Source organism: Tetrahymena thermophila, assembly GCF_000189635.1.
Source record: "Tetrahymena thermophila SB210 genomic scaffold scf_8254590, whole genome shotgun sequence".
NCBI lineage: Eukaryota > Ciliophora > Oligohymenophorea > Hymenostomatida > Tetrahymenidae > Tetrahymena > Tetrahymena thermophila.
In genome coordinates this window covers 382582-403001 of record NW_002476361.1, presented here as the reverse complement: position 1 = coordinate 403001, position 20420 = coordinate 382582, and the positions used below count along the sequence as shown (strand labels likewise).

The 20420-nt window shown below is 21.1% G+C and overlaps 6 protein-coding genes across 6 annotated transcripts; 1 reads left to right on the top strand and 5 right to left on the bottom strand. All coding sequences in view use genetic code 6, as the record gives it.

Annotated features, from left to right (window-relative positions):
- Nucleotides 1–179: 179 nt before the first annotated feature.
- TTHERM_00252420 (outer dynein arm docking complex protein, putative) lies at nucleotides 180–2752 on the top strand (the record flags this gene model as incomplete). Its single annotated transcript, XM_001019093.3, has 10 exons — nucleotides 180–253; nucleotides 305–341; nucleotides 489–599; nucleotides 677–1207; nucleotides 1299–1694; nucleotides 1750–1908; nucleotides 2182–2292; nucleotides 2343–2448; nucleotides 2501–2643; nucleotides 2705–2752. 10 exons carry the CDS (start codon nucleotides 180–182, stop codon nucleotides 2750–2752), a joined length of 1716 nt encoding a protein of 571 aa, XP_001019093.2.
- Nucleotides 2753–3114: 362 nt separating this feature from the next.
- Nucleotides 3115–5254, bottom strand: TTHERM_000252419 (cation channel family protein; the record flags this gene model as incomplete). The annotated part of the gene is made up of 7 exons (XM_012798388.1): nucleotides 5038–5254; nucleotides 4538–4980; nucleotides 4359–4484; nucleotides 4139–4228; nucleotides 3770–4049; nucleotides 3557–3701; nucleotides 3115–3499 (listed from the first exon to the last, which is right to left on the bottom strand). Exons 1-7 carry the CDS (start codon nucleotides 5150–5152, stop codon nucleotides 3115–3117), a joined length of 1584 nt encoding a protein of 527 aa, XP_012653842.1. The 5' UTR covers nucleotides 5153–5254.
- A 931-nt stretch (nucleotides 5255–6185) lies between these two features.
- TTHERM_000252418 (hypothetical protein) lies at nucleotides 6186–6784 on the bottom strand (the record flags this gene model as incomplete). The annotated part of the gene is made up of 3 exons (XM_012798387.1): nucleotides 6186–6394; nucleotides 6598–6673; nucleotides 6761–6784. 3 exons carry the CDS (start codon nucleotides 6782–6784, stop codon nucleotides 6186–6188), a joined length of 309 nt encoding a protein of 102 aa, XP_012653841.1.
- An 889-nt stretch (nucleotides 6785–7673) lies between these two features.
- Nucleotides 7674–11511, bottom strand: TTHERM_000252417 (cation channel family protein; the record flags this gene model as incomplete). Its single annotated transcript, XM_012798386.1, has 8 exons — nucleotides 7674–8058; nucleotides 8119–8263; nucleotides 8329–9079; nucleotides 9133–9575; nucleotides 9637–9927; nucleotides 10054–10892; nucleotides 11081–11186; nucleotides 11244–11511. The coding sequence occupies 8 exons, from the start codon at nucleotides 11509–11511 to the stop codon at nucleotides 7674–7676; spliced, it is 3228 nt and encodes a 1075-aa protein (XP_012653840.1).
- Nucleotides 11512–12392: 881 nt separating this feature from the next.
- Nucleotides 12393–16324, bottom strand: TTHERM_00252390 (cation channel family protein). Its single transcript, XM_001019090.2, has 10 exons — nucleotides 16265–16324; nucleotides 16160–16213; nucleotides 15993–16100; nucleotides 15874–15942; nucleotides 15368–15814; nucleotides 15205–15297; nucleotides 13851–15146; nucleotides 13269–13670; nucleotides 13127–13213; nucleotides 12393–13036 (listed from the first exon to the last, which is right to left on the bottom strand). The coding sequence occupies exons 1-10, from the start codon at nucleotides 16303–16305 to the stop codon at nucleotides 12475–12477; spliced, it is 3159 nt and encodes a 1052-aa protein (XP_001019090.2). The 5' UTR covers nucleotides 16306–16324; the 3' UTR covers nucleotides 12393–12474.
- Nucleotides 16325–16831: 507 nt separating this feature from the next.
- Nucleotides 16832–20369, bottom strand: TTHERM_000252389 (cation channel family protein; the record flags this gene model as incomplete). Its single annotated transcript, XM_012798385.1, has 6 exons — nucleotides 16832–17213; nucleotides 17268–17421; nucleotides 17570–18323; nucleotides 18379–18821; nucleotides 18875–19165; nucleotides 19415–20369. 6 exons carry the CDS (start codon nucleotides 20367–20369, stop codon nucleotides 16832–16834), a joined length of 2979 nt encoding a protein of 992 aa, XP_012653839.1.
- Nucleotides 20370–20420: the final 51 nt, after the last annotated feature.

Sequence of the window (20420 nt, the reverse complement as noted above, 5' to 3'; positions counted from 1 at the left end):
AAATATACTATTAGTTGTTAGTGAATAATGCGATATTCAGTAAAACTATTCGCTATAAGTCATTTATCATTTAATTGATCAAACATTAAATTAATTAACAATATCTATCTTTTTTAAATTATTTGATAAAATAAGTTTCTTTTTACTATTTTTCTTACATATATTTTTTATATATATTCATGAAACCAATTAATGTAAATTCCACTTCTCAGAACTTTATGTTAAATCCAATAGTCCCACAGACTGCTAAAAGGTAAATAAAAAGAAAAGAATTAAATTTAACTCTTCTTCTATTTTATAAAAGCGCTCAAGAGCACAAATCTTAAAAATCTAGAGATGGAGTAATAAATTTAGATAGATTACATATATATTTCAAAAATTATAATTAGGAGAGAAATAGAAACAGTTTCGAATAGATTTTATTATATAATATTAGCAACTTAATTAGAGTCATTAAATGATTTACAAATATATAAATTATTTATTAGCATATGCAAAGGAGCATGTATGGTAGTCAAATGATTGGAAGTAAAATAGCAAAGTTATAAGATACTGGAAATTTTTATGCAAAAAAAATCGAGTAGGAAACAGTGAGGCTCGTAATAATAAAATTATTATATAATTTGTTAAAAAAGACCAATAACTTTAGTATTGAATTAAAATGTTATAAATATAGGAACACATAGAAAAAGAAATTGAGAAAACAGAAAAAATCTTGCAAGATAAGAGAAAAGATATTATGAATAAGAAGAAATCGACTAGCGACAGCGATCCTTATGTCTTATAAAAAAAGATAAAATCTATGCATATGAAATTAGATTATTTAAAAAAGAAATACAACGAATCATTGGCCAATAATGATTCATTAAAAGATGAAATAAATCATCTTAGAAGGGAAAAGAATATTTTTGATAATATTTACATAGAACTAAAGCAAGAATTGCATGAAAAAAAAGAATAACTTAAAAAAGTACTTTAGGAATCTCAAAATGCAAAAGAAGAAATTGAAAAGGGTAAACAAAGACTTGAAAAATATAAAATAGAAGCTGATATTGAAAAAAAGAAATTTGAAAAAGAGTTTGAAAGCGTTTATTAAACAGCATCTGACACTGAGAACAGAGACGAAAGGTTAAAAGAAAAGTTCATACTAGGATCTAATAAGCAGTAATAATCCCAATACTAAGATAACTCCAGAAGCCCATCTCCTGTAAAAAACATTTTAAATTAATTTTGTTTAAAAATATTTAATTCATTCAAATAACTATTAATATAAATTGATTTTGAAATTTTTTTAATAGTTCGACAGAAGTGCGTACGATTTTGATAATTATAAAATGATATCTGCAGGAGCAACAGGAATGAGCACAACCAAAAAGAAAGACAAAAATAAGAGAAACTAAGAAAAGGAAAACATGCATTTAGAGAATTTAAAATAAGAAGTAGCTCAATATGAAGATATATTTAAAAGGTTGATGGAAGAAACAGGAACTTAAGATATGTCTAAAATAGTGAAAACATTTGTCGATTATGAAAATGAAAACTATTCTTTATTTAAATATATAAACACTCTTAGAGATGATACTGAAACGCTTATGCAATAGAAAAAGCAGCTTTAATAACAAATAGATATGTATAAAAATAAACCATAACAATACAGATAAGAGCCAAAGACAATTAAGTTTATGGAATTAAAAGTAAAATATAAATTAGCAAGGATGTAAAAATTTAATTATATTAACCTAAAATTAGAAAGAGCTAGAAACAATAGAGTAATAAAAAGAAAAATACAAAAAAAAGCATGAAACTGTTTAATCTTAATTGGATACTTTGAAAAAAAATATTCCTGTTATGTTTGAAAACATAGGTTGTTTAGATAAAGAGTATTTAAAAGAAATACCTAAAAATAACGTAAATGATTTTATTTCTTTTTTAAAAAATAAAAATAATATATTATAAGTTTTAATGGATTAATACGCATTAGCAAATAATTTATCAATTAAACATTTTTTTAGAGTATTTTTGAACCATAAAATGTTTTTTATTTTAGAAATAATTGTGTGTCTTTTAGAAAGAAAATGAACGTTATTAAGTGAATGAGTTTTTAATTGATAATATATTAGATGATATAATAATATAATTAAGAGTTAAAAGTTTAATTTAATAAATTTTTATTTGTTTTAGGATGGAACATTGTAGGAAATAGATGACAGTAATATGCTTCTGTACTTAGCGGCTATAGAAAGAAGAACAAATGATTTGTTATAACTTTATAATGAAATTTATAAATAGAAAGTAAAATTTAATAAAATTGTATTGATTGATTTCTATTTTAATATTTTTAGTCCTCTTAGGTTGAAACAAAATCTAAAATAGCAGCAGAAGAAAGCAATATATCCAGCTCACATTTCATTTAAAAAAATATCAAATTTGATGATTTAGATACAGTTTGTAATAAATTAAACATCCTTCACATTTTAAAAAGTTCTTATTTAAAAAATAGTAATACCGTTGGGCGATGAATTTAAAAATAATTATGACAAAATTAAGGAAGAAAAAAGGAACAAAGAGTATCAAATAGTTAATGAGATTATAAAAGAGAAAAATTTCATGGAGTTAAAAGACTTTTAAGAAAATGCAAAAAATGTAAATTGAAAGATTTGTAAAGCCAAAAAATTAAATTAACTATTTTTTATTATTAAATTAGGAATTCAAAAAAATATAATCTAAATAAAAAATAATTAAAAAAAAATGACTATTTTTTAACTTTTGTCTCTAGCTAACTAATTTTATTTATTTTATGTATTTTCATATGCTAATTTATTTTTTATAAATAAATTTAATACTAAAAAAGTTTTTTAAATTTAAGGGAATATTTTTAAATAATATAAAATATACATTCTCACTTTTTTATGCCCTTCATATTTAAATTATCTGTTCATCATTGAGAAATTGATTAAAAATATAATTTTAGATAAAACAAAAAGTCTTAATAAACAAATTAAAAGATTTATGATATATTATTATCTTAAATTTTAAATTGATAAAAATATATATTATGTTAAAATTTAAATAAGTTAAAATTAAAATTAAATATTTGTTACGTTTATGAATCAATCATAATTACTTTATTATTTTACTTTTTTTTTTTAAATTAACTGTTTTTCTTCTTATCTTGATCAATCTTAAAATTAATGGAATATTTTATTTATAAGACCTCGAATTGCATTCTTCTATTACTAAATCATAATTAAACTTTGGGTAATATGTCTTATATTTTTGAATTCTATCCAGATCATAACAAAAATTCTAAATATCTTATTTATGTTATTAGGGCATGAGTAAATCGATATAACTTGACCTGTTATTATAGTTAGTATCCTATGTCTAAAAACCACTTTTAATATTTAAGTTAGATACTAATTAGTCTTCAATCTTTTTAAAAGTACTACTATTCACATTTTAATATCCTTGATATTTCTAATATTACTTGATTATTTCTCTTTTGAATTAAAAAAATTATATAATCTTCTAATTTAATCATTTTAATAATACTTACTTTTAGCTTATCAAAAATTGAAAGATATCTTTTATGCTATTCTAAATCTCTTACAAAACGCTAATTTAATCATTTTTATACTATATATCCTAAATTGAAGTAATTGAAATTTAATTATTTCTTAAGGTATTCTGCTGCTAATTTACTGTAAATATTTTTTTAATTAAGTTGGGTAAATATTAAAAATTATATTTATTCATTTAAATAATTTACATTTCTGATTTTCGTTTTATTCTTCTATAGCCTCTAATTTTTATAAGCTTTTTGCTTTTATTTACTGATCTCCTATTTGTTTTTCATGTTCATGTTTCTTTCTTTAAATTATCAAAGGAGGTTTAATATCTATTTTTAATTAATCAATGAATTAAATAGATTTTTTTTCAATATGGTCTCTATTTTATTAGCTATTTATAGAACCTCTAAAGTTTAATTTTTAGGAGCTAAAAAGATTTTAATCATCAATAGAAGATAAAGTATTATCATAAAGCGATAGCTGATTAATATTATCTTACTAAAAGTCAATTACTTATGATACAAATAGATAGTTTAGCATTAATGAATTTTACTTTTATTTTTTTTTACGAGTTATTAATTTTAATGTATCTTTTATGCACTATTAGTATCTTTTTACTATTGTTAATTTTCTTGATTTATAAAAAATTATAGGACATTCTTTAAGATTATGATTTAAAGATCTACAAGATTCACAAAAATTCTTTACTAGATGCAGAGACTTTTAATAAATTATTTAATCCCTTAAGAAACAAAATTTTTCATATATTTCACTATCTTCCTTAATTACTTTTAAAAAAGCAGAAAGATTTAAAGAATATATAGATGTTAGTTCTTTGCTTTTATAATTAAATTTAGATGATTCTAAGTTCATAAAGAATTCTGTAACTCCAAAACTTTACTTTTCTTTAAGCTCCTGCAAATTTTAAAATAGTAAACAAAATTAATTTTTGGATTGAAATAATTTACATAAATATCGTTCACCTAAGATGATAAATCATACTATGAGTTTTTTAAGACTCTTCCATAATTAATTATCTAAATTGCTGGCTCTTTGATTTCATTTTAATCTAAAATGACTTATTCTGGTTGATATATTTTTTCTTGAACCTACAATGATAGCTAACAAAAAGTCTCCTCCTTACAAATTTACTTTAAGAAACCAATCTGTTTAAGCTATCTTGAAACTACATCCATTTTTATTTAATTTTACAAATGTTGAGATAAATTGTTAAGCGATTCAAGTTCAGAAAGCTTGTCTTAAATACCTTCTTTGTATTTAAATTATAAGTATCTCCTAACATTAGCTTACAACTGTAAAGATACTTAATATTTTTTAAAGTATTAGTTAAGTTTAGCCAATTCAGTTAAATATTAATCACTTTTTTATTTTATATCACCTAAAATATTACCTAATTAAATAAAGATAAGTTAAAAATAAACAATAAAAACTTTATAATTTATCTAACCTATTGAATTAATTATATATCCGAAAATTCCACAAGAAACAAGAGTAAAAAAAATCATAACTAATCTTTCTTCTGTAGTTTTAGCAGTAATGTCTCCGTAACCAATAGTTGTCATTGTTACAATTGTAAAATAGTAACTGGATATGTAATTTGAATAGATATCTGCTTTATCAAGTTAATAGAAATTAATCCACCCTTAATTACTAAGAGTACCAACATAATACCAAAAGCATGCAAATAAATGAGCAATAAAAAGAGAACTTGCAAAAAGAAGTACTAAAGAAATTATTCCTATTTATATAAAAAAATAATTTATAATGCATATAGATTAAATATAATTTTGAGGTGGGTATATAATTATCAGCGAATATATTTCTTTTAAAAATGTAATAAGATTTTCTATTTATTTTAAAAGTTTGAGCTTAAATTAAAAAAAATTAAATATCATCTTTGTTTGAAATTGTTTAAATTTATGAAAATTAAATATTTTAATAAAATTAAATAAAATGAATAAATACCTGAAATATAAGTCTTAGAAAAAAACTTTTCTCTAAATATGTCTAGAATAGTGAAGGAGCAAGAAAACCTAAGAAAAAATAGAAAATAAAAACCTCTAAATTCAAATAATCTTTAATTTAGACTTATCAGACTTATTAAATCTGAAATAAAAGATCCAGTAAGATACTCTTTTAAGATTTATTTATGTATTCGAAGCTAATTGCCTTATTAAAATGTTTGAGTATTTGCTTTGATAAAGATATCTAAGGAATAAATTATAGGGCATATTATGGATAAATAGTATTCTAGGTAAATACTTCTTTAATTTTGAAAGCTAAATTCAAAAGGTAAATAGATAAAATTGATGAAAGAGCAGACAAAGATTATAGCCTACCATACTATGTAAAAATTAGAAAGGTAATTGAATATTGGAATAAGACTAAGTATATAGCTTATAAACTTATTATAGAAATTCGATATACCTAAAAGGAGGGATGGAACATAAGAAAAGTAAAGTTTTAAATTGATTTTAATTTTTTTATATGTTTAATATTTTAAAATTTTATTGAATTTAGAGTAAGACATCATTTTTTAGAAGTTATATTTTTCCATTTTTTTTAATTTTTCTATATTCACTGTTTAATCTCCAATCAATTTTAATTATTAGGCAGTTAAAAGCTCGTGTCTAAACAGTCTCTTTGTTAATTTAGCAATATTTTTTATTTTAGATATATAATATAAAATACTAGGCCAGTTTTTTAACCAAATCTTTTTGGATTTCTCTCTTAATATTTAAATATCATGTTACTTCCTGTAATTGCTTACTTGACTAAGCGCCTATGATTATCTTCTCTGTTGACTTTTATTTTTTATAAAAATATGCTCTATAAAAGTTTTTGTAGCCATAATATATTGTTTATTATTGTTTAATTAGTATTAATAGAAAAATACTAGTAAGACTTATCTAAAGTTAGTTGTTAAATTAACAAATTTTATAGTAAATAAATGAATTAGTAGTAAACAAACAACTAGAAAACATTTTATTTTAAATTTTAATATTACTATTCTTATTCAATTTCACCAGCTTCTTCGTAAGATTATTTGCCACATTAACTTAAATCTATCTGTTGCTCTTCTTCTAATTTTGTTTTATTATTGACAAAGAAATTTATAATTATTTGTAAATAATGCAATTGTATATTTGATAATAACTCTAATATTTTACAAGTTTACTAAGTTTATTCAGCATTCTATTTGTTTTGGGTAGTTTACATACATCTGCTTGAGTTAGCTGAAGCTAATATCTTGTTTAAATTATTTTAGTCGCTATATCTTGAATTATGAGAAGAGTTCAAAGTTATTGATCTCAAAGTACTGCTATTTTCTCCTTATATTTAATCAATTCCTTTTAAAAACGCAACTTTAACAAACGATTAATCTTATTCTTCATTAAAATAACTTCTTTAAAGAAAGATATTATTTGAATCATTCATTTATTTTTTAAAAATTGAATATTTTGTTATTTTTAAGAAAATAAATACCAAAGAAAAAAAAAAAATTGTATGTTTTCTTATTCTACTTAATTTTTATCTAATTATTTTACCAGTATTAATTACTTAATTTCAATTTAAATTTATTCCTACTTGTAACAAAAAAAAATTTCTATATATTATAGTAGAAAAATCAAGAAAACTCTATAACTAATTGTTTTTCACTTTTCATTTTTAGTTTTACATAATTTAATAATAGAAAATAATTATATATTTCTATTTATTATTAATAAAAAATCTAACCTCTATCGAGCTTTTTTTAAATATATAATTAATTTATTATTATTAACATAAAGTATTAAATATTTTTTTAATATCAAAATCCTTAAGGAATATGTAATCTAAAAATATATTAGTGAAAGTGTAATTCTACTATATTTATAACAAAATTTAAAAATTTATTTAATATTTGTTTTGATCAAAATATTATTTTAGCTAAAATAAAAAATCTTGATTAGCAAAATTAATGATTTATTTATGATATAATTAAAAAACTTTTATATTTACTTGATAAAAAATATATATTATGTTAAATTTTAAATAAGTTAAAATTAAAATTATTTATCTGTTATCTTTATGAATGGAAGATCATTATTACTTTATTACTTTACTTCTTTTTTTTAAATTAACCGTTTTTCTTTTTAACTTGATCAATCTTAAAATTAATGGAATATTTTATATATATGACCTCGAATTGGATTTTTCGATTACTATGTCATAATTAAACTTTGGATAATATGTCTTATATTTTTGCATTCTATCTAAATCCTAACAAAAATTCTAAATATCTTATTTATTTTAATGGGTCATGAGTTAATCAACATAACTTGATCTGTTATTTTAGTTAGTATCCTATATCTAAAAATTACTTTTAATATTTTTGTTAGATACTAATTAGGCTTCCATCTTTTTAAAAGCACTACTATTCATATTTTAATATACTTAATGTTTCTTATACCACTTGATTGTTTCACTTTTAAGTAAATAATAAATTTATAAAATCTTCCAATTAGATTATTTTAAAAATACTTACTTTTCACCTATTAAAAATCGAAAGATATCTTTTATACTAGTTTAAATCCCTTACAAAACGCTAATTTAATCGTTTTTACACTAATTATCTTAAATTGAAGTAATCGAAAGATAATTATTTCTTAAGATACTAGGCTGTTAATTTACTGTAAATGTTTTTTAAATTAAATAATAAAATATTAAAAATTATAAATCCATTTAAATAATTTACATTTCTGTTTTTCGTTTTATTCTTCTATAGCCTCTAATTTTTAAAAGCTTCTTGTATTTATTTACTCATCTCCTATTAGTTTTTCATGTTCTTGTTTCTTTCTTTAAACTATCAAAGGAGATTTAATATCTATTATAATCTTTTCATGCTCTTATTAATCTAACTACAACTAATCAACCAATTAACTAGTTTTAAATTCAATATCTTCTCTATTATTTTTTTAGTTACTATTTATAGTATTACTAAAATGTAATTTTTAGGAGCTAAAAAGATGTTAATCTTCAATAGAAGATAAAGAATTATCATAAAGCGATAGCTGGTTAATATTATCTTACTAAAAAAGAATTATTTAAGATACAAATTATTTGTTTAGCATTAACGAATTTTCCTTTAGTTTTTTTTTACGAGTTGTTAATCTTAAAGTTTCTTTTATGTTTTATTAGTATCTTTTAATTATTGTTAGTTTTCTTGATTTATAAAAGATGCAAGGACATTCTTTAAGATTATGATTTAGAGATCTACAAGATTCACAAAAATGTTTTACTAGATGCAGAGACTTTTAATATACTATTTAATCCCTTAAGAAGCAAAATTTTTCATATATTTCACTATCTTACTTAATTACTTTTAAAAAAGCAGAAAGATTTAAAGAATATATAGATGTTAGTTCTTTGCTTTTATAATTAAATTTAGAAGCTTCTAAGTTCATAAAAAATTCTATTACTCCAAAAGATTACTTTTCTTTTAGTTCCTGTAAATTAAGAAATAATTAACATAATTAATTTTTGAGTTCAAATAACTTACATAAATATCATTCACCTTAGATGATAAATCATACTGTGAGTTTTTTAAGACTCTTCCATAATTAATAATGTAAATTGCTGGTTCTTTGATTTCATTTTAATCTAAAATGACTTATTCTGGTTGATATATTTTTTCTTGAACCTACAAGGATAGCTAACAAAAAGTCTCCTCCTTACAAATTTACTTTAAGAAACCAATCTATTTAAGCTCTCTTGAAACTACATCCATTTTTATTTAATTTTACAAATGTTGAGATAAATTATTAAGCGATTCAAGTGCAGAGAGCTTGTCTTAAATACCTTCTTTGTAAGTAAATTATAAGTATCTCCTAACATTCGCTTGCAACTGTAAAGATACTTAGTATTTCTTAAAGTATTAGTTAAGTTTAGCCAATTCAGTTAAATACTTATCACTTTTCTACTTTATATCACCTAAAATATTACCTAAATAAATAAATAAAGATAAGTTAAAAATAAATATTTAAAAACTTTAAAATTTATATACCTATTGAATTAATTATATATCCAAAAATTCCACAAGATATAAGAGTAAAAAAAATCATAACTAATCTTTCTTCTGTAGTTTTAGCAGTAATGTCTCCATAGCCAATTGTTGTCATTGTTACAATTATAAAATAATAGCTGTAAATGTAATTCGAATAGATATCTGCTTTATCAAGTTGATAGAAATTTATCCATCCTTAAGTACTAAGAGTACCAACATAATACCAAAAGCATGCAAATAAATGAGCAAAAAAAAGAGAACTTGCAAAAAGAAGTATTAAAGAGATTATTCCTATTTATATAAAAAATAATTTATAGGAGGGTATGTAATTTTAAGCAAACAATTATTATTTTAAAGATTTAATAAGTTATCAAAGTAAAATAATTTATTTTAAAATTAAATAAAAAGAATAAACACCTGAAATATAAGTTTTAGAAAAAAACTTTTCTCTAAATATGTCTAGAATAAGTAAGGAGCGAGAAAATCTAAGAAAAAATAGAAAATAAAAACCTCTAAGTTCAAATAAGCTTTAATTAAGACTTATAATACTTACTAAATCTGAAAAAAAAGTTCCTGTAAGATACTCTTTTAAGATTTATTTATGTATTCGAAGCTAGTTACCTTATTAAAACGTTTGAGTATTTGCTTTGATAAAGATGTCTAAGGAAAAAATTATTGGGCATATTATGGATATATAGTATTACAGATAAATGGTTCTTTAATTTTGAAAGCTAAATTCAAAAGGCAAATAGATAAAATTGATGAAAGAGCAAACAAAGATTATCGCCTACCAAAATATGTAAAAATTAGAAAGGTAATTGAATATAGGAATAAGACTAAGTATATAGCTTATAAACTTATTATAGACATTAGATATGCTTAAAAGTAGAGATGGAATGTTAGAAAAGTAGAGTTTCACATTGATTTTAATTTTTTTATAAGTTTTATATTTTAAAATCTTATTGAAATTAGAGAAAGACATCATTTTTTAGAAGTTATATTTTTCCATTTTTTTTAATTTTTCTATATTCACTGTTTAATCTCCAATCAATTTTAATTATTTGGCAGTTAGAAGCTCATGCCTAAATAGTCTTTTTGTTAATTTGGCAATACTTTTCATTTTAGATACATAATACAGAATATTAAGCCAGTTTTTCTTCCAATTCTTTTTGGACTCCTCTCCTAATAATTAAATATTATGCTTCCTCCTGTGCTTACTTACTTGACTAAGAGCCTATGATTATCTCTTCTGTTGCCTTTTGTTAAAAATTTTTTTATTTAAAAATATTTATAGCTATAATATACTGTCATTGCTTAATTAATATCAAAAGAAAATTATAAGGCTTATCAAAATTTAGTAGAAAATATTAACAAAAGTTAAATTAAAGAAATGATTTAGTAAAAGAAAAACTAGAAAAATTTCTATTTTAAATTTTCATCTTACTATTCTTATTCAGTATCATCAGCTTCTTCAAGAGATTATTTGTCACATTAACTTAATTCTATTTGCTAATCTTCATCTAATTTTGCTTCTTTATTCACATAGATCTCTATAATTATTTGTAAATAATGCAATTGTATATTTGATAATAATTCTACTATTTTACTAGTTAGCTAAGTTTATTCAGCATTCTATTCGTTTTAGGTAGTTTATATAAATCGGCTTGAGTTAACTGATGCAGAGATCTTATCTAAATTATTTTAGCAGCTTTAACTTGAATTATGAGAAGAGTTCAAAGTTATTGATCTCAATGTACTGCTATTTTCTCCTTATAATTAATCAATCCCTTTTACAAACACAATTTTAACAAAAGGATCATCTTTTTCTTCATTAAAACAACTTCTTTAAATAAAACTATTATTTGAATCATTCATTTATTTTTAAAAAATTGTATTTTGTGTGATTTTTAAGAAAAGTAACGCCAAAAATTAAAAAAATTAAAATAGTATTCTTTCTGATTCAATTTTATTTTTTACCTATTTATTTTACTAATAATTAATAACTTAATTTCAATTTGAATTTATTACTACTTGTAGCCAAAAAAAAAAATTAATATATTACTATAAAAAAATCAAGTAAACTCTTTAATAAATTGTTGTTCATTTGTTTATATTTATCATGAATAAAATTCATTAATATTTATTTTTACATAATTTAATAATAAAAATAATTATCTATTTATTATTAATAAGAATTTAACCTATTAAATTTATTTTCAATCTATAATTTATTATTATTAATAAAAGGAATGCTACAAAAAATTCTTAAGCAAAATGAAATCTAAAAAAATATTACAACGAAAATATAATATCTATTTACTATATTGTAAGGTATCATATTCCCCACATCTATTATTTATCTTTTAAAGTTAAGTATAGCTATAAATAATATAAAAAGTTTTATTCTTCTTACTATTGATCAAACTTAAAATATTTCACTTTTTATTAAAACACCTTAAATCCACGTTAATTCTCACCAACCACATCCCTATAACACCCAAAAACCTTAATGGTAATATATAAGATTTATATTTTGAACTAAATTTATTTTTAAAATGCTAAAAAATAAAAATTTATGGATATATTTTATAATTTAGACTTATCAATAAATATTTTAAATTAACTATTGTTAATATTTTAGGAGAAAAATTATTTAAACATATTTTCATTGAAGCGAATAATAAAAAACATATATCAATATGATTAATCAAATAGTTGATTATTATTAATTACTAAATAGACATAATTAATTATATTTTGTAATATGTTATATTAAGAATAATTTATTCTAATGATGTAAAGTTATAAATTAAATTTATAATTTTAAAAAGTATGTATTCAACTTAATCTAAAATTTGTTTATTAAGGCTAAGTAGAAAAGAACTCAGCTAAATCATATATCTTCTCTGGACGATTTAAACCTAAAAAGTTTACCTATTATAATTTTTTAATAAGATAACTCACCTGTCTTCTAAATAATAGGTGCTTATATAAATTCATACTCATTATCTGATTTTATAGCTTGCTCTAGTATGTATGATCAGGGAACAATTAAACATTCTTAAGTAATTGTAAACATTAAGGGAGTAATAAGCAAACATTGTGTAGTGTTAATAAACTGCTTTATTTATCATTTTATTATGGTTATTTAAAAAAGGGGATCTTAAGAGTATTGCAAAATTTAAATTAAGACAAAAAATCAAATATGAAGTGATTGCTGTCAATTTAATTTTTAAAGTATGCAGGTGTGTTTATGTTTAAATATATTTTTTATTTATCTCCTACTATTTCCATTATTTGAGCAGCATTAATGTTAGGAGCATTTATCTAGAATTTTACTATATTATTGCTTTAATGTAGCAATTTTCCTAAATCAGAAGCTTCTTCTTTACTGATGTTTCTAAATTATATTGATAATAAATTTGAAACAATAAATTAAAAATAGAATATTATAAATTAAAAAGACAAATAAATTTATTATATGAGTTACTATGAAATCTATGAAACAGTAAGATCTGTTTAGAAGTGAAGTGTATCCAAAAATTCAACAAATTTAATTAGCTAACTGACACTGGTTCTAATTTTAAATAAAATATAAAATTTTAATAATATCATTAAAAAGTGCTATTTACTTTAACGTTAGATATATTTTTTAGCATATGTTGAGTGTCTAAGATTTTAAAAAAATTAAAAGCTTCTCAAAAAGCTCTTCACTTAGAAAATTTTTAATCTTAAATTTAAAATTTTAAGTAATTTAAATAGTGGGTAGAATATTTAGAATAGCTTCAGAGTCAATTTCAATTCTAGACAATTTAATATTTTTATCAAATATTATTAGGTTATTTGCATATTTTATATTACAAGACTGTACTTTTTCAAAGCAATGTATAATCAGCTCTAAAAAATACATTTCTATATTTTAATAGAATTAATAACTGAATTTCTCATGAAAAGGGGCACTTAATCTCTCTATAACTAAAGATTACAAATCTAAAGATTTTATGATGTTGACTTCTTCTAAACTTAAAACCTCTCTAAAATTATTAAATTTTATATGTTATAAATAAATAAATATAAGCAAAATTAATACATTGTTAATTATAAAAAGTAAATAATTTGAACTTAAATTAATAAAATTAGGATGGGGATTATAACAAATTTTGTAATTAAAACCAATTTTTAATTTTTATGAACATAAATTGAAATTAAATTACTTGTGAGATATTAGATAAGAGAGTTATTCAACCCTACATTTAGTTATGGCAAGCTTAAAATTATTGATTCCACAATTATTTAATTCTAGGTTTTTCTTTGGAATATCTAATACCAATCCTTGATCTCCTTAGTAAGCTATTGTAATAAATTAGATTTATGGAAGTTGTAAAACCTGTGAAAAATCAATCTAATATTTTTTCATATTCATTCCAAAAGTCAAAGTTAGACTTTAAAGAGTGTTTTCTGCCTATTTTATTAAATCTTTGTATGTCTTTGTCCATACAGACAAAGAATCTTTAATGTTGATATTTGATATTTCTATTTTTTATGTGTCTACAAAGTTTAAATTTATAAGTAGATCTAACTTATCCAAGTTGTTAATTTAAATTATTCCATTTTCTCTATTGAAAGAATAATTGTTAATTGTTATTTAACTTAGACATTGCTTATTTTTAAGGATATCTGATATTTAAATGTAATATTTTTAGCTCATTGATTTGTCTGCTTGGTTTAAATGATTTGAAATTGATTCGATTTCAACAACCGAATACTCTTACATCTTAATAACGTCACATATGACATTAACTTCTTCTTGTTAGAGAGGAATAGAAGGTATATATAAATACATTCTTTTTGTTTAAATCTATTTAGTTATTTATTTATTTGAAATTAGAGGTTCTTCACATTTTATTGAGAAAATGTTACTTTCTATATTTATTTGAATTTATTCAATATTTTTTGATTAATTTATCACTTTAAAAAGAGATAGACCTTCTAAGCGATGCCCTTTAGTCAAAAGCTTTAAATTAAAAATTTTAGTGCTTTAATAATTTATCTTTTATAGCTCGTTGAATAGCTAAATAACATTATTAACATTATTTATGGATATAGAAATAGTTTGTTAATTAGTTATTTTTTTTAGTAGCAATGTAACTTGCTCTTCGCTTACGCTTGAAAGGTTGTAAATTATTTCAGAGTTTTCAATTTTCAATTCATTATTCTAACATTTAAAATAAATATTTTTAGTATAGTTTTAATACTATAAAAAGCTAATCAATTAATCAAGTTTAAGCTAGTTTGCAATAATTTCTATTTATTTTTCTATTTTAGATGCTAATGGTGATAAGAAATTTTCCCAAATTTCCTTTGAAACTTGCTTATTTTCATTTATTTTTATATAGAAATGTTAAGTTTCAAAGCTAACCCTGCCAGATCCTTCATAAAATTCAAAGCTAAATGATATTTTTTATTACTCCAAGTGAGAAAGAAAGGCTATAAAATTTGATAGCTATAACCTATTTTAAAATTAAGTTTTTAATTAAAATCAATAATAAATTGAATAATATTTATTACTTGTTACTGACTATCTTTACAGATTTAATACCAATCTATTGTTAGATTAATCCAATAAGATTATTTTGCATTTCTTAATCCGTTTTATTTAAGCTGATATTTTACAGATAAACATTAAATATTTATTTAAAAAGCTAAATCAATATTTTAAAAATTGAATTACTTTTTGATAGTTAATTCTTCGATCTTTACGTATTTTTGCAAAATTTTTATTAAGTGACCATCAAAGTTAGACAATTCTAAAGCATTTTAGCTAAAGACAAAAGAACCAATTTACTGAACTTACAAATTTTAGCAGCAATTAAATTATTCTAGTATTAAAGATAAAATATCAACAGAAACAACTCTCTGGAAATTGATATCTATTTTGAGATTCTGTAAATCTTTCTCATCTAATAAAAGCTAAATCTTATGATCTTTATTTATTTGTATTTTTATTTCTTTTGGAGAAAGTAGAACACTCAAGCTATTTAGTTAAACTTTTAAAGACTTTGAGCAACTTAAGCTGAGAGGAAAGTCAGAATTTGAAATGTTTACTGTGAAGTTTTATAGAGAATTATTATTTTCATACAATTTAATCCATTAATCGAAAATTTCTTTTGAAATTTATCTATTAGATTTTAAGAATATTTATTAAATAAGTAGAAAATTAATCTAAAAAAAACTTACTAATTATATGAAATTGAAAGAGATAGTGCTTGAGTACTTTCAATAAAAAGATTTATTATTGGTTGAACTCTTTTATAAAATAATTTTATATGTTTAAAATTTAATTAGGTAATATTTACTATTAAAAGCTATCGTTTTCATTGTTTGATTGATTAATTTCTAGTTCTATGTGCTTGGAATCCTCTAATTCTGAAACCAATAAATTGTAATCTTTTTCACCATCTAATCTAATTAATGATGTAAAATTATAAATAAAATGACTTAAAAAATAAAATAAAATGCTTACACTCCTATTTCGTCAATATATAATTGAGCGCAGACTTAACTAGTAGGTTTATTCCTATTTAAAATAAACTAGTTTACAATTTTTAAAATGAAAATATCTATTTACTTAATAACTTAAATTCCTTTTCTACTCATTACTTTATACATTTAATTTGTAATTTATGTGAATGTTATTAAATAATTATTTTTGTTTAGAAATTAATTATTAGATATTATTTAGTAATAAACCATATAGAAAAATTCAAATAAATTAATCAGAAATAATCATATTTCTAATGTTTCTAATAAGTTGAATCAAACATATTTATTTTTCTATACCTAATTTAAAGCTCTACAAATCTTATAGTTTATTTATATTCTAAATATTGACACTAAATTTCTGAAATTAATTTGTTTGAAAAAGGTTTTACTTTGAGAAATAAAAATAACAAAAATTAAAAAATATATTGAGTTTTTTGAAAATGCTATGTTGGGCAAAATTCATTTTAGAATGAAAAATTATCTAAATTAATTAGTATAGACAGTATTTTTTTTAAAGGTGGTCTAGAATAACTAGGATACGCATTATAAAATATACATTAAAAATTTAATATTTTATAACATTGAGAAAAAAAAATTATTTATTATTTAGAAAAGTTTCTAAATACATAATAATATAATATAAGATTGAGATTCATTTCAACTTTCTCTATCTCTTATGTACACTAATTTACCTTTTTTATGATTTAGGTTTTCTTGAATTCAAAGGGATATTTTATTAACGAGTTGTTGAGTTAAATTTTTCAATAACAATGTCATAATTAAAATTTGGATAAAATATTTTAAATTTTTGCATTTTGTCTAACTCCTCACAGCAATTTTCTGAAATAATTTTATGTTATTTATTTTATAATTAATTTTAAAAATTTATTTTAGCAACATTAACTAGACTTGCATCAAATTATTAAGGCATTTTTACTTATTTTTAAGAAGATAATTGGTTCTCAACTTTTATGTTAATACCACTATTAGTTTGCTACTAGCTTACTAATTTCTTTTAGAATTATAGAATTCCACTAATATTATAAAAAAATTTATAAATAAAAATTTAAAATAATTTTAAAATTTACTTTTCATCTTAAAGAATTTTAAATATTTCGTTAATGCTTTTGTGAATTGCTTATAAAGCATTTATTTAATCATTTTTGATATTATTCTCTAGTATAGAAGTTAAAGATATATGATTATTTTTAACCACATTATGTTATTGTAGTCCTAATATCTCTATAATTTTAATCAAATAATAAAAAAAATTTTTGAAAAAAAATTAGCTGATGAAATTTTAAATTGAAAGTTTGTTTTTAAAAAACAAATAAAAAAATAAATTGACAAATAAAATATTAATTTTATTTTTAATTAAATCATTTCTTACATCTTGAATTGCTGCTTTCCTCTTCTTCAATTATTTCTAATTTTTAAAAACTTGATATATTTTAAAGATCGTCATTCATCCATTTTTCTTTTTCATTTTCTTGTTTTTTTTTTTTTTAAATCTAAGGAGATTTTAAATCAAATATAATTTTATCAATTTCGTTCTACTCTGCATGCAAGTTTTCAAAAAATTAACTTGGTTTGAAACCTTAATTATCGTTATTTTTAGGAGTGTTATTATTTACATTACTGAATAGGATTTTTTAGGAACTAAAAAAGTTCTAATCTTCAATAGAAGATTATGAATAATCATAAAACGATAGCTAATTAAGATTATTTAATTAAAAGTTAATTACTTCAGATTCATAATATTTTTTGAAAAACAAACAATTTTGTGTTCTTTTCTGCTTTCTATTTATTACCTGCTAATTATTAAACTTATTCTATTTATATCTTTTGATTATTGCTTATTTTCTTGATTTATAAAATATAAAAGGACAATCTTTAAGATTGTGACTTAAAGATTTACAGGATTCACACGAATGCTTTACTAAATAAAATGACTTTTAAAAAACAATCTAGTCTCTTAAATAACAGAATTTCTCATATATTTCATTGTCTTTTTATATTACTTTTAAAAATGATGAAAGATTTAATGAGTAAATAGATGTCAGTTCCATGCTTTTGTAATTAAATTTAGAAGTTTCCAAATTCATAAAAAATTCTATCACTCCAAAGCGCTCCTTTTCTTTTAACTCCTGAATTTAAATGAAATTAAAATAATAAAATTTTATTTAATGTAAAATTTACAATAATTTCATTTATTTTTGAAGATAAATCATATTAAGAGTTCTTTAGCACTTTGCCGTAGTTTATTATGTAAATAGAAGGTTCTTTTATGTCATTTTAATCTAAAATTATTTATTCAGGTTGATATATTTTTTCTTATACTTCTAGTGATAGTTAATAAAATGTTTCCTCTTTACAAATTTACTTTAAAAAATCAATTTATTTAAGTTCTCTTGAAACTACTTCCATTTTAATTTAGTTTTACAAGTGCTGAGATAAACTATTTAGTGATTGCACAGCTGAAATTTAGTCTTGGATTCCTTCTTTGTATTTAAATTATAAATACCTTCTAACATTTGCTTATAATTACAAAGAAACTTAATATTTCTTAAAGTATTAGTTAAGCTTGGCTAACTCTGTTAAATACTAATCACTTTTTTGCTTGATATCAGCCAAAATACTTCCTTTTGATAATAGGAATAATTATAAATATAGAATAGATATTTAACAAATTTACCTATTGAATTAATAATATAGCCAAATATACCACAAGAAGTGAGTGTAAAAAAAATCATAATCAATCTTTCTTCAGTAGTTTTAGCAGTTATATCTCCATAACCAATAGTTGTCATAGTCACAATAGCAAAGTAATAGCTATAAATATAATTTGAGTAAATATCTGTTGTATCAAGTTAATAAAATTCTATCCATCCTTAAGAGCTTTGTGCCCCAATGTAATACCACAAGCACGCAAATAAATGAGCAAAGAAAAGCGAACTCATAAAAAGAAACACTAACGAAATTATAACTATGATAAAAAGAAATAAAAGTTTTTTTAATTATCAAATTAAATAAAATTGTGAATAATTAATGTGATATTAAAATTATTTTTTAATGTTTAGATAAAAGCAAAGGCATTTACTCTATAAAAAAAGAAAAAATAACTTATAAAACTAAAAAATTAATATTGAGATTTACTATTTTTATAAAATAATGAAAAAAAAAGTTGTTTTATTAAAAAATATAAATTTCCAATAAAAAAACAGATAAAATATACCTGAAATGTAAGTTCTAGAAAAAATCTTTTCTCTAAAAATATCTAAAATTATAAAAGAGTGAGAGAACCTAAGAAAAAAGAGGAAATAGAGTGCTTTAAATTCAAAAAAAGAAATATTGAGACTCAATAGACTGATAAGATCAGAAATAAATTATCCTGTTAGATATTAATTCAAGATTTCTCTATGCATGCTTAGATTGCTACCTTGTTAGAATGACACAGTGTTGGCTTTGATAAAGATATCACAGGAATAAATGATAGGGCAAATTAAAGAAATGTAATTTTAAAAGAAAAAACCTCTCTAAATATTGAAACTAAACTCAAAAGGTAAGTAAATAAAGTTAATAAAAGAGCTGATAAATATTATGGCCTACCATAATACGTAAAAGTTTGAGAGATAATTAAAAAGAGGCAAGGAGCTAAAAACATAATCAGCTAACTTATTATATATTGTACTTATACTCAAAAGCAAAAAAGGAAAATTAGAAAAATACTTCTTAATTTTAATCTTTAACCATTTGTAAGTTTTGTATTAAATAATCTTGTTAAATTTTGTATAAGACATCATTCTTTAAAAGTTATACTTCTCAATTTATTTCAATTTTTCTATGTTTACTGTTTAATCTCCTATTAATTTCAGCTATTGAGCTGTCAAAAGTTCATGTCTAAATAGTTTTTTGGTTAGTGAAGCAGCAGTCTTTATTTTGGATATGTAATACACTATAATTAACCATTTATTCTACCAGCTTAACTTTGACTACTCACCTTCCAATTCTATATTATGCTTTCTAGTCTGTCTGCTAACTAATGTCAAAACCTTTGACAAATTTCCTTCAAATCTTTCATTTAATTTTAAGGTAATTATAGAATAAATTTGTTAGTAATTTTAAAATAAATTTGAATTTATTTATAATTAATTTATATAATCTATCTAGAAGCATATTTATTTATTCATTTATTTAGGGTTTTTTTGTTCTATGAATAATTTCAATATTAATTTTATTAT